The sequence below is a fragment of the Nipponia nippon genome, unplaced genomic scaffold (genome assembly GCF_047370975.1).
Source record: "Nipponia nippon isolate SJK-2023a ecotype South Korea unplaced genomic scaffold, ASM4737097v1 scaffold_26, whole genome shotgun sequence".
Classification (NCBI taxonomy): Eukaryota; Metazoa; Chordata; class Aves; order Pelecaniformes; family Threskiornithidae; genus Nipponia; species Nipponia nippon.
Window position 1 is genome coordinate 4432922 of NW_028262343.1, and position 12712 is coordinate 4445633.

Here is a 12712-nt window from a genome sequence, read left to right on the forward strand (position 1 = left end):
TCGGCTTGGCCGGGGGCCGGCAGGGAGAGGAGGTCTGGGGCTATTTCAACCAAACTTTCCTGAGTCCTTCCTGCTCTGCCTGCCTTCCCCTCCCCCCCACCAACTCAGATGATATTCATACGGTATTTTGTACAGAGGACGCTGCTCAAGAGGAGGGCACCCACCACAATATAACCCTGTTTTTCCTTCCTTCTTCCCTCCCCATCTTTTTGTTGGAAAGACAAGATGTGCAGGGTGATAGGTTGGGTGAATTGATGGCATCCTTCCTCCTGCCAAGCTAGACCGTTTTCTAAAAACCCCTTTTAGGAAGGCTAGAGAATTTTATTCTGTTGGAGAATATAACCCTGATGGTTGCTTGCACAGAGGGGAAAAAGCAGAGAGGAATACGGGAATCGTCCTGTGCAATCTCTATTGTTTGAAACTTACTTTATATCAGAAATTGAAGATGAAAACGGTAAGGAAGATTTCACGCTATTCAATGAAACTTTTGCTTTTCTTGTGTCCCGAATGGTGCGTGCAGGGCTTTGGGGAGCGGGGGGAGGTTTATATTGCATTAGGCGAGGTGGATTTGGAGTAATTTCAGAGAGAAACCTTTGAGGATGGGGAAGGGGGTGCGAGGATTTTCAACCGAAGAGAGCAGTGATTTATGAAATACAGTCTCGAATAGTGAAACTTTTTTAGATTTTTTCATACTTTAATACTAAATCGTTGGTAGAGGGAGGAAGAAAAAAAGAAAACCAAAGCAGCTCCCAAACCCCAACGACAACCCACAGCTAATCCGGATTCTTTTAAGTTTAAAAAGCCCAGCGTTTTGTCGTGCCGTGTCCGGTGTCTGCTTTAGCGGTCAGACAAGCGCATATTTTGTATCGGAGCTCGGAAGGTCGGCGCGGCCGCGGTCCCGCAGCCCGATGCTGGCGGAGATGTCGGGCTCTCGGCGGGCTCATCAGGAAGATGGAAGCGTGTGGTTTTGATTTACTTCGAGCCGCTTGGGATTTGCCAGACTCTTAACCCCGCGGAGCCGTATCTATCGGTGTGTGTCTGTCTCCGTAGCGGCCCGGGGTTCAAAGGGACTTTGTTTGGTGGGGGGAGGTAAGTAGGCTCTCGCTCCCTGGCGATGTGTGTGCGGATTTTGTCTTCGCTAATTTCTTTCATTGTTGTACAAGGGGGGGAGAGAGAGAGAGACAGACAGAGACAGACAGAGAGACAGACAGATTGATTCTTGTTTTTGTTTGGGCTGCCGGTGCAACGCGTTTGGGCTAAACGCCAAGTGTCTGGGTCACACGCGTTTTATCCAAATAAGATTTAGCGCTGCTGTCTGGAAATGGGCTGCTGAAAGTTAACTTAAGATCAACTCCACCACAGCAACCGGACTCTTCCCTTCAGTCTCTCTAGGGAGGAGGAGGGCGTGGTTTGCTCCCCCTCCCTTCCCTTCTGAATTTTCTTTGAGGGATATGTCTGGTGACCTCCAACTTACTTCAATACTAGTATTTCCCGCTAAGTTTGTTTTTTTAAAAAACTTTTTGTGTGTGCAGACGTGTTTGTGTGTATATAATATGCATGTGTATAAGTGTTGGGCTGTGTGTATAGACGTTTTTCTAGCCTGTTGTTTTGGGGTTTTTTTTGTTTGTTTTTTTCGCCCCCCCCCCCCCTTTTTTCCTCAAAAATACGATGACAGCTGATCCCTCGGCAGGGGCAGAGGGGAGGCGTGGGGCAGGGGAGGGGAGAGGCTGTTCAGACAACGGCAGCCCCGTCCCCTCTGGGGGGCGGCCGGCTGCGCCGTACATCTGGGCACGCACAGCAGCACCTTTATTCTTCACGCCTCAGTTTCTGATTAATACCCGGGGAGGAAAGATCCGTCCTTTCCCTTTGTGCGTAAAACACAGCCCCCCCCCCCCCCCCCCGCTCTTTCCCCAGCCTCCTTTCCGTCACCCCCGGCCCCCGTTTCTTTTCACCAAGCCCTTCCAAGCGCGGTCTGTGCGTCGCTATTTACGCCTTGGGAGCTCCCAGGGGCACGGCTAATCCCCGGCTTTTAAAGCCCTATAACACTTTTAACGGCCAGCCCCGATACCTGTAATTGAATTTGTGTGATTGATGTCCGCTCTCCCCATTTCCTTAGCAACCGCTCGTACTGCCGGCGTGGCCGCTTCCCGCCGCTCGCCCGGACTAGGGAAGGCGGCGGGCACCTCGCGGCGGCGGGGGAAGCCTGCGCCCAACCCCCCCCCTCCCCCGCCCAAACCCCCTCTCTTCCCCCCACCCCACCCGCGGGCAGGCGCAGCGTGCGGGCCGGCGGCCGTTGCTCGCGGGGGCCGAGCCGTCGAGGTGGGACGTGGTAACCCCACCTCCCTGCCCGCCGGGGAGCGGCGGAGCCGTTTCCCGCTCGACGCGTTTGTCGCTCCCCTCGGTCCGTCGGTTCCGCCCTGAAGCGTAACCCCCGGTTGGTCTGTGTGATCCGGCCCTGCTGTTTCGTGTTGTTTCGGCACCTCGGCTGCTACCGCGCGAGAGCCTGGCGGTTCTGTGGTGGACTCCCCTGGTGTGGATACCCCGAGGGCGGTGGGGCCGTGGCTGTCCCTAGGAGCGGCGGTGCGGGGAGGGGGTGTTACCGCAAACCGGTCCAAAAAACTTTCTAACACCAATTTGGCATTTAGAAAGTAGGCATTCTTTATTGCAGCGCTGGATGCACGGGGGATATCTCCGCCTAACGTGCATATCGTCATACAAAACTACAGCATATTTATCAGGCTACATGATTAGTATAAACCCGCCTAAATTTACACTTATTGGTTAGTGATTAACATTGCATACACTATTGGTTTACTGTATTTAAATTGGCCTCTCTTGCTATGTAAATTAGCACGCATGCTCCTTTCAGGTGTGGGGGGGCAAATCTTTTCGGTCCTGAATTGAGTCGGTGGTCGTGATCTCCCCTCGCCGCATTTACCTTTCACCCAGTTTCTGCAGTTTTATCAAACTTCATGCTTCTCTGGCCACCGTCCAGTCTTTGGTGCCAAGATGTTCCCTTTTATCGGTCTGTTAGCTCTTCTTCAAGGCTAGAGCCGTTAGTTTTCCACAGTTCGTTACTTATACAAACACTTTCATATCTTTTAGCTCCCTCCCAAATTCCTTTCCCAAGGCACAAGTGGTTAGTAGTTTTGCTAATTGGAAAATTACTGTTTCTGCTTAGCTTTAGAAACTATTTACAACAGCATGTCAGTTTGCGTGGTACATTCTGCGTATGCATGCACCATGTGTGCGCTATGTGTGGGTACATGCAGTGTCTGTGAGCACTCTACATCTTATGTACATGATACCCTAGCTAGGGTATCGGGAGATAGCACGTGTGGTGATGCTCTGCCCAGCTCTGGGCATAGTGGTCTCTTTCAGCTACCTTCAGTTTAAGGGATGCTTTAGTTGCCCAAGGTGTGTTAACTATATCCCTTAATTCAGAGCATTAATACAGCTACATGTGGTTTATTTGTATCAGTACTCAAGTTGGATATAGTACTTTTGGAAAGGAGGCTAAAAATTCTTCTGAAACTTCCAGCAAGCTTAATGTGAAAGGAGATTTTTCTTGTGTGAAGCTTAGAATGAGGGAGGCTGTTTTGCACAGACCCCTGAAAAGATACTTAGACGTGGGTGATTTGGACACTGTTGACCAAGGCTTAACATGGGCCAGTGGTGTCTAAATAATGGACACTGTAGTTTACTTCAGTATTCTGAGCTACCTAGCACTTTAGGCGCTGTAGTTGCCGGAGATTTTAATGTTAGGGTAATTTATGATCAGCCTAACAGGCTGAATATGAGCTCCTTGTTATGATTTTTTGGCTAAGTAAAAGCTGTGAGGCAATGTTATCTCTATATATGGCAATAATGAGCCGTTACTGGACTACAGTGTCCAGTTCTGGTGTCTGTGCATGAAAAGGGATGCTGACAAATTGGAAAGGGTTCAGAAAAAAGCTGCAGAAATAATTAGACATCTGGAAACTGGACTGTACGGAGTGAGGTAAACCAAATAGGTTGAGCTGCTTATCAGGAAGTGTCAAGGAGGTGCTTATATCGGATTATAACTCTCCATGCAAGGAGAAGAAAGCAGATCATTAGCAGACAGGGGTAAAGCAAGATTCAGTGATTGGAATTCGAAACTGGATGTTCTCAGATTGGAAATAAGGCACATTCTTTCTTTTCTGCAGAAAGATCAGATAACTGTACTCTGGATTCTTTCCCAGGTTCTTCCTTTGTCTACCAGTGTATTGGGTCTAGTTATTCACTGCTGAAATCAATGAGTGCTTAGCATTGATTATAGCTGGAACAAGTCTGAACACAGTATTTGAGCAACAAGAAACCTTAATTTTATGAATTCTTACGCCTATTTAACATAAAGCAGATATGTGCATCTTAAGGTGTATGGAACTAGTAGTTCAAGGTTAATGGTAATTTATGGTTTTTGTAAGGTTGTGAACTTGGACCATGAAAGTGATAATGGTTGAATATTATTTCAAAATGTTATATTGCATAGTTCACTATGATGGCTTAGTGTTTTGCAGTATAGATCTGTTTTAATAGAAAGAATTTGCTTTGACTCATTTTCTTTTGTTTTTCAGGAAAAGAAATGGAGCAAGTTCAGTTAACTATCCAGTCTAATGTCTTACTGATATCTTAAGGAATCTTACAAATACTTATTTTGAATTGAGAAAATGACTGCAGATATAGAAGAAAATACAGGTTGTTGGAAAAGAATACCTGTCAAAAAGTGAAACATCCAATAGTTAATTTGGAAGTAGTATTAAATACACATACCTGTTATGGTGCGATTCTGGAGTGGAGTTAACTCTATAGCACACAGGTAGCCCTCCAAGGAGGGGGGGGGGGAAAAAGCAGCTTTCTGTTTTTTCTAAATTATGGAAATTTTTTGGAAGATGTGGACATGGATTTTGAGCCTAGTCATGGTTTCATCGGAATTTCACAGTGACAACAGGCTTTCATATAGTTCTCAAGGTAGGGTTCAGACCTCTGTAGCTGACAAGAAGCATCAATTTTTGCATTGCATTTGGGTAATATTTTCTAAACCACGTTTATATAATTCATGAGATCATATGGGCTCTGTTCTTAGTTTTATCATGATTCATTGTCATGGAAGTGTAAATACAGCAAATCTGATTAAATTGTTGTTTTAATTTGTTTTTGTCTACTTTTAACTGTAGGAAAGCCTTGCAAATTAAATCTAGTACAATGTTGTACTTGATAATAGTTTAGAGACTTGCCATAACATCATTAACAGGTTTTTAAACTAGGAAGTGTAAGGATCTAATCTTACTTTGAGCCATTAACATTTATAGGTTTTTAATGAAATGAAGAGCAGTTTACATGTTTTTACAATATAATACTTCTCATTACTACTGTTTTTATTCTTGCAGGTGGATCTAATAGCTTTTGTCTTTGAATGGTATCACTGGGAAGAATATGTAGAATTTAGCCCCAAATGTTTACATATTTTGGGTAAATAGGAAAAAGATATGTAATTAAAAACTTTTGTATTTCCAGTGACATCAGGTTAATAGGAAACTGAACATGTTTTCTTGACTTAGAAAGAAAGAAAAGAATGTTTTCTTTTATTTAGTAAAACTCTCCATCTTGCGTTTACCTGAAAATGACTTTTACTCATGAGGGTGATGAGATATAGCCAAATATGGTTTATGTTTATACTACTACTTGTTGTTTCCTGTTATATTTTCTTCTCTTCTATGCCCACTCCCTGGATTGTCTTACCTTGTGATTACAAAGAGGAATTCCTGTCTTACCTTGAACACTACCAACTAACAATCCCAATAAGGGTTGATCAAAATGGAGCCTTCCTCAGCTTTACTGTGAAAAATGCTAAACCTTCAAGAAGGAGGAGGAGTACAGACCCTTATGACCAAGAACTGGCAGCATCTAAATTATTTTTTAAACTTTCTGCCTATGGCAAGCACTTTCATTTAAACCTGACTCTCAACACAGATTTGGTGTCTAGACATTTTACAGTAGAATACTGGGGGAAAGAAGGACCTCAATGGAAGCATGATTTTTTAGACCACTGTCATTACACAGGATATTTGCAAGACCAACACAGTACAACTAAAGTGGCCTTAAGCAACTGCAATGGTCTGGTAAGTGCACATTATGTGTTCTAGTATAATAGTGTGCTTGTCCCTTTTTAAATTACAGAAGAACTACTTAATTGACATATCTTTCAGTTTTTTGAGTCCCTGCGAGAAGCAAGCAGACAGGAAGGTGCAAAACCCCCCTGAAACCTGGTCTGGGTCCTGGGGAAAAGTTTTTCCAAGCTTAATTGTAACTACTAAGACCCAATTCTGTAGTCCTTTAGCAGGCAACATTTTCAGTGTTTACAGTGTCTGTTCTAGGGCTGCAAGATTAGGTCTGTGCTGAAATGATTACAGGTTATAAAAATGTTACAGACTTAAGGAGGGGGAGGAAAACAGTGGGTCCTTTAGGATGCTGAATCTCTCCAAAGAGACAATGGTTGAACTGAACACCTGCTTGTCATTTTTGAGAATTTGGGTTTAGAAACTTTGAGTAAATACCAGAGAAGAGGAATTGCTTGGTGCTTGCATTTTGCTTTAGAGTTCTTTTCAGCTAAAAATACTATGGAGAGCAAATCCCTGCTTTCAGGACTCACTTCTTTAAAAGAGGCTGCATACCTCTATATCTCCAGACTTTCTGCTGGTTGAAGCACAGACTGGTTGGCCCCCTTGGAGCTTGCAGTCTGTGCCACAGTGCTCCTATTTCGGTTCTTCTCTGACCTTGGCCAGGGAGTGAGCCAAGAACGCCTGCTTTTGCCTTAGCCTGCTTTTGCCTTAGCGGACTCTTGTTTTCCTTTCATGTTAGGAAAACAAGAGTGGGATGAAGCAGGAAAAAGTCCATGTTTTCCTATCAGCTTTCCCCATCTCTCGCTCCTCATGGCACTTGTTTTCTTCAAAGAATTTAGCAGCATGGTAGGTGTCACTTGTAAATGAAGTTTTTGCTTCTGTGCCTCAGGCCCTGAGGTGACTTTTAGCACTCCTATTGCTGCATGTTTTCCCTCTGCCCTCAGCCTCGCTGTTTTGCTGGAGTGAAGCTGTCTGTTGTTCTGTGGTTCAATGTGTCAGTAGGTTAACTTAGTCTGTAAGTTAACTTTAGTGTGGGGTGCTTCCCAGTTAAATAGTCATCTTTGGTGCTTTTAGCTGTTATCAGTTCTTCCGTATTTCTTCCAGGTATTCCTGGTCTGGATTAAGGCAGCCTCAATTCTCTCTCTCTCATCTCCTAGAAAAGCCGAGTCACAAGTATGTGAGGCTCCTGTCATGCTCCGGAAGCAGCAGCAGGGGTGACACAAGGCTCTTTCTCAGAGAGGCAAGGATTTTGCAAAGGAGTGCAGCAGTAGGCTGTGCTCGATATCATCCTCTAATGTACAGAAATTCCTCTGTCATACAGTGTTGGCAGGGCCTTCCAGAGCACTGAGTATAGGAGTTACTACTCCATTCAGATAAATCCATCACAGAGTTATTTTTAAATGATGATTCCTACTGACAAATATTTTGTTATATAGCTGCTGGTTAGAACATGTTTAATAAAGCAATTGGCAGTGAATATTGAAGACACTATTACTTGTTTTAGAATTAGTGATAGTTCAGAATATGTCGTGCTCAAGATATTCGTATTTTCCAGTCTGACTGTTGGTCTGTAAGAGACTGCCAGTTATATTCTGCATAGTCCTTGATTCACATCTGTCCCAGAGCCAGTCATTTTAAGTTGTCAGTAACTCTAAAACAAGTAGTAGCCTTTAGCATGAGTGTCGCTCACAAGCAAAATTTAAGCATTCTGTTTATACCAGTTGTCCTGTTAGACTTCACTATTGCCAAATTTCTTCCCCTTAGTGAATGTTTGGAGTTATTATGTTTAGTTTTTCAGGATGGGCAGGTGAGGCCATGGTTTAACTAACATAAGTTGTATGACTTTGAAGAACACTTGTAGTATCTTGAGATGAGTTCTAGTGCAAGAAGGGCTTTCTCTCAGTTTCGTTGAGAAGTGACCAGCAGTCAGTTCATTTCCCTGTCACTATTTACTGTTTCAGCCTCTCCCTCTATATTTCTCATTACCAAGTGCCCCAGAATTACAGGCTGCTACTTACTGAAGTTTCATTCCAGCAGTTTCCATCTGCTGGGCCCTGATTATGCTATATAAATTGTCAGAAGTTATGAGGAAAGCTCTATAATCCAGTGAGCAGTCATGTGAGGAAATTGAAGGTCTTGTCCAGCAGGCTTGCTGGCTTCCGAATTCCTATTTACTGTAGTGGATGTTACATTTGTGGATGGATTGCAGGTTTGGCCTTCTCATGAAAGAGCCTGCAAAGAGCAGTATTTTGGGGCCTTTGAATGTTGGGTGCAAGGCAACAAGGTTGAAGCAGAAGTAGCTGAGGCATTGTCTCAGCTGAGTATGTCATACTGAAGAAAAGAAGAGAAGAAGAATTTTGCTGGAAGACTTCATGTTTGTTTCATGTATTCCTAAATTCATATGTGTATAAATTATTCATATTCTTAAATTAGCTCACTTGAAAGCTGATTCTACCATAAAGAATGTATCTACTTTTATAGATCATAAATTGCATATAGTATGGTATTTTTGAATCATATGGAAAATAATGTATAATTTATAAAATAACTTATAAAGAACAGAAATGATATTGAAAGAGATTTAGTATTCTAGATCGGTGTCTTTAGAGTTCTATTTGGTACTAATATATATTTGCAGTATAGACTTAGTATTCAGAAAATTATATATAAGCTGTCCCTGTCCTAGTTTTAAGATGTCTTGTCAGATTCCATGATGTACTGTCCCAGGCCAGATCATTACTTTTTTAATCTTTGAGAACACTAAGCTAATGCAGTCTGTTTCCTTAGTCATAAAACCACACTGAAGTGTAGAGCCAGCTGTAGACATGCTGAACAGGACTGACACATTTTCAGAAGTTTCCATTACTACTGCTTTATATTAAAAATGGATAAAGCATAAAGTCTAGAAAGGTTCAAGGCAGGGAGAAATTGGAAAACAGTAGTACTGTGTGGAAAAGGCACTTACTTGTCCTCTATAATTCAATTTGCTTCTGTGACTGATGGACATCCCCCATCTGAAGTAGGGTAAGGCCCCAGCTAGACAGCCTGACACAAAAAGATTCCTTTTCACAAATTCAGGGGAACTCCATGTGGATTCATAGATTTGTCTGAGCATGTCAAACTGCTGGATCCAGACTTTATATATGTTAGCAGGAGCTGACAGTCTGTAGTGGGATTAGATAACACAGGACCTCAAACAATCTTGGGAATGTTGCTTGTAGTAACCTACTTGGGGCATTCAGCTTGTTTCTTAAATTCATGGTATTTTGTCAAAACCTTTTGCTGGTCATTCTTATGTGTCTTAATGATATTTCTTATGCTTTGGAGCAGAAGTTTAATGTACAAACTGTTCAAATACAATGGCAAAACTAAAAAAAAAAAAAAAAGCTCATTCCTTTTAATGCTTCCAAAAGGCATTATTTCAATCTCCTTTTGCAACTGAAACTTGTGCTCAAATAGTAGATAAGCCAAAAGTGTGTTTTAGAAAGTCGGTTCAGATATAATAGCGTAATTCTCACTATTAATCAAGCATTGCTGAATGCATATACAATGGAAGCATCTCTAGCTGCATGAATTTTCTAAACTCCTAATTAGAATAAATGGTGGTTGTCACTGAAATAAGTATTTTTTATGTACAGAATTTGGAGTGCTTCTTAAAAATCATTCACTTCGATTCAACAAGACCACTTGCATCAGTTTGACATTGGAAGAACAGTTTTGTTTGCAAGCAAAATTAATATATGTTAGGCTTAAAATGGTATATATATGCAGGGCTTATGTGAAGGGCATATGCAGGGAAAGTTGAGTTTCCAGTGTTTATCAAATCACTTGGCTAGCTGCAGCAACTGACCGCATGCATATTCTGACTACCTGATGGCAGGTGTGAGTTAAAATTTATTTGCAGTTCCTCAACTAAATGTTACTAAAATCTTTTTTTTTTTTTTTTTTTTTTAAACCACCATAGTGTTTGGGCAGATGAGATCATATGTCGACTACTCATAGGAAAAATTGGCGATACTCTCCTAACCTTTTTTGCTGGTACCTGAAGGAACTGTGATGATAGTTTGCAGACATTCATAATAGTTTTTGCTTATTTTATATGCAATTTGTTTAGAGAATTAATGCTGCAATTTATAGCTTGACAATGGTGGTGAGAGGGTTGAGTGTTTATGGGTAAGAATCAGGGGAAAGGCCAACAAGGCAGACCACCCAACCAGGATGAAGAGGCAGATGAAGTATTCTATAAGCAGCTGAGAGAAGTCTCACGATTGCTAGCCCTTGTTCTCGTGGGAGACCTCAACTTACCAGATGTCTGCTGGAAATACAATACAGCAGAGAGGAAACAGTCCAGGAGGTTCCTGGAGGGTGTGGAAGATAGATAACTTCCTGATACAGTTGGTGAGTGAACTAGGGAAGGGGCCCTGCTGGACCTGTTTTTTGCGAACAGAGAAGGACTGGTGGGTGATGTGATGGTTGGAGGCTGTCTTGGGCATAGTGATCATGAAATGATAGAGTTTTCGGTTCTTGGAGAAGTAAGGAGGGGGGTTAGCAGAACTGCTACCTTGGACTTCCGGAGGGCAGACTTTGGCCTGTTCAGGAGCCTGGTTGAGAGAGTCCCTTGGGAGGCAGTCCTGAAGGGCAAAGGAGTCCAGGAAGGCTGGACATTCTTCAAGAGAGAAGTCTCAAAGGTGCAGGAGCAGGCCGTCCCTGTGTGCCGAAAGACGAGCTGGCAGGGAAGAAGACCGGCCTGGCTGAACTGAGAGCTTTGGCTGGAACTCATGAGAAAAAAGAGTGACCTTTGGAAGAAGGGGCAGGCAACTCAGGAAGACTACAAGGATGTCATGAGGTTATGCAGGGAGAAAATTAAGTTCTAGTTGGGCTTTGGCCCTTCTAATCTGGCTACTGCCACAAAAACCAATAAAAACTGTTTCTACAAATACATTAGCAACAAAAGGAGAGCTAAGGAGAATCTCCATCCTTTATTGGCTGCGGGGGGAAACATAGTGACAGAGGATGAGGAAAAGGCTGAGGTACTTAATGCCTTCTTTGCCTCAGTCTTTAATAGTCAGACCAGTTGTTGTCGGGGTACCCAGCCCCCTGAGCTGGAAGACAGGGACGGGGAGCAGAACGAAGCCCCCATAATCCAAGGGGAAATGGTTAGCAACCTGCTATACCACATAGCTTATACAAAGGCTCATGCATAGTACTTGCTTTACAGATCAAAGGTGTGATAGAAATTTATGATTCATCAAATCAGTATATGAATGCAGAAGTTCCTGCTTCCAGTCTCCTACCTGATCAGTAGCTCTTTTTCCTGGTGCAGAAAGTTTATACATTCAGAATTTTCTGGATACAGATACCAGAATTTTTTATTTAGCAAATACAGGTGTAGGAGTCTGTCTGGGCTTATTCCCCAATATTTCTATAGCTGAAAGGATCCCAAAACTGGATTATCTGCTAAAGTTCAGTTTTAATTGCTGAAGGTTCAGGAGATTGCATAGTTGGCCTGAAATCTCCCCTTTCTTCTGTAAACCACTTTCTGGTTGGAAGAAGCTGAGTTCACAAATGTGAAAGTTATGAGAATAGAATATCTACTATTCTGCACTGCAGTATGAGGAAAAAAATATGTTCATTTGTTATGGAGAATGAGGTCTAGTACACAGTCTGCAACAACTCAGATTTGCCAAAGATCTGTGGCGAGACCTTTTAAGGAGTAAATGCTTTGTAGATAGTGTAGCCTAAGTTAATATTAATAATTTGATTTTAATAACTAGCTCAGTTTTGGAATTAAGCATCTGGATGTAAAATGCTGAATGGTTTCCTTGAATATATTTTCTAGAATTAATCCTTCGTGCAGTTTTTCTTTGATGCAGTATGTGGCATTAAGCATCTACTGGTATGGCATCACAGAGGGATATTGAGTTCACCCTTTGAGCAAGGCCTTTTTGGCTTGGCGTCACTTTTAATGGATAGGAATCACATAGTTTTGGAACATCTTTGTGAACAGATTGTTTGTCATATACCAAGAATATATCTTGCTTTCTTACCATATCTACCAAAAATGATAGGAAAGAACTCCAGAAACAGGGCAATGATATTTTAATTCTTTTCTCATTGTGTTGCTTGTAGGCACTTACTCCTGCTCCCACTAAAGTCAGTGGAGGAGAACTGGCTCATGCGTTGTTTTCTGTGTTGGCTTGTAGTTGTGGATTTTGTCACAGAAATAAATGATAATCAAATGTTATTTAAAATTAAGCTTTTTAATAGGAGTTTTATATTTTCTTTTGCAAGTTTTTATTTTCTTCTTTTCTCCTTTAAGCATGGAGTCATTGCTACAGAAGATGAAGAGTATTTTATTGAGCCTTTAAGGAATATAACAAAAAATTCCAGTACCTTTAATTATGAGAATGGTCATCCTCATGTTATATACAAAAAGTCTACTATGCACCAGCAACATCTCTATGATCATGGTCACTGTGGAGTCTCAGGTAAGTGAGTATGAGTGTCATTCCTTTTAAAAAATTATAACTTAAGACTTATTTTAAAATATCTTGCTTGGTTCACATGTA

General features: G+C 42.1%; 1 protein-coding gene across 6 annotated transcripts in view; it reads left to right on the forward strand.

Moving 5' to 3' along the window:
* The window catches only part of LOC104012373 (A disintegrin and metalloproteinase with thrombospondin motifs 6), a 168852-nt gene continuing 156140 nt past the window's right edge, over positions 1 to 12712 (forward strand). For 3 of the 6 annotated variants that reach the window (XM_087762590.1, XM_087762587.1, XM_087762588.1), the window contains exons 1-4: positions 1 to 454; positions 4599 to 4992; positions 5779 to 6143; positions 12463 to 12631. In XM_087762590.1, coding sequence (XP_087618716.1) covers positions 4896 to 4992; positions 5779 to 6143; positions 12463 to 12631 — 631 coding nt within the window. In that variant the 5' untranslated portion in view covers positions 1 to 454; positions 4599 to 4895. Of the gene's footprint in view, positions 455 to 4598; positions 4993 to 5168; positions 6144 to 12462; positions 12632 to 12712 lie in introns of those variants that run through there. The other 3 variants (XM_087762585.1, XM_087762586.1, XM_087762589.1) reach the window with 1 other exon arrangement.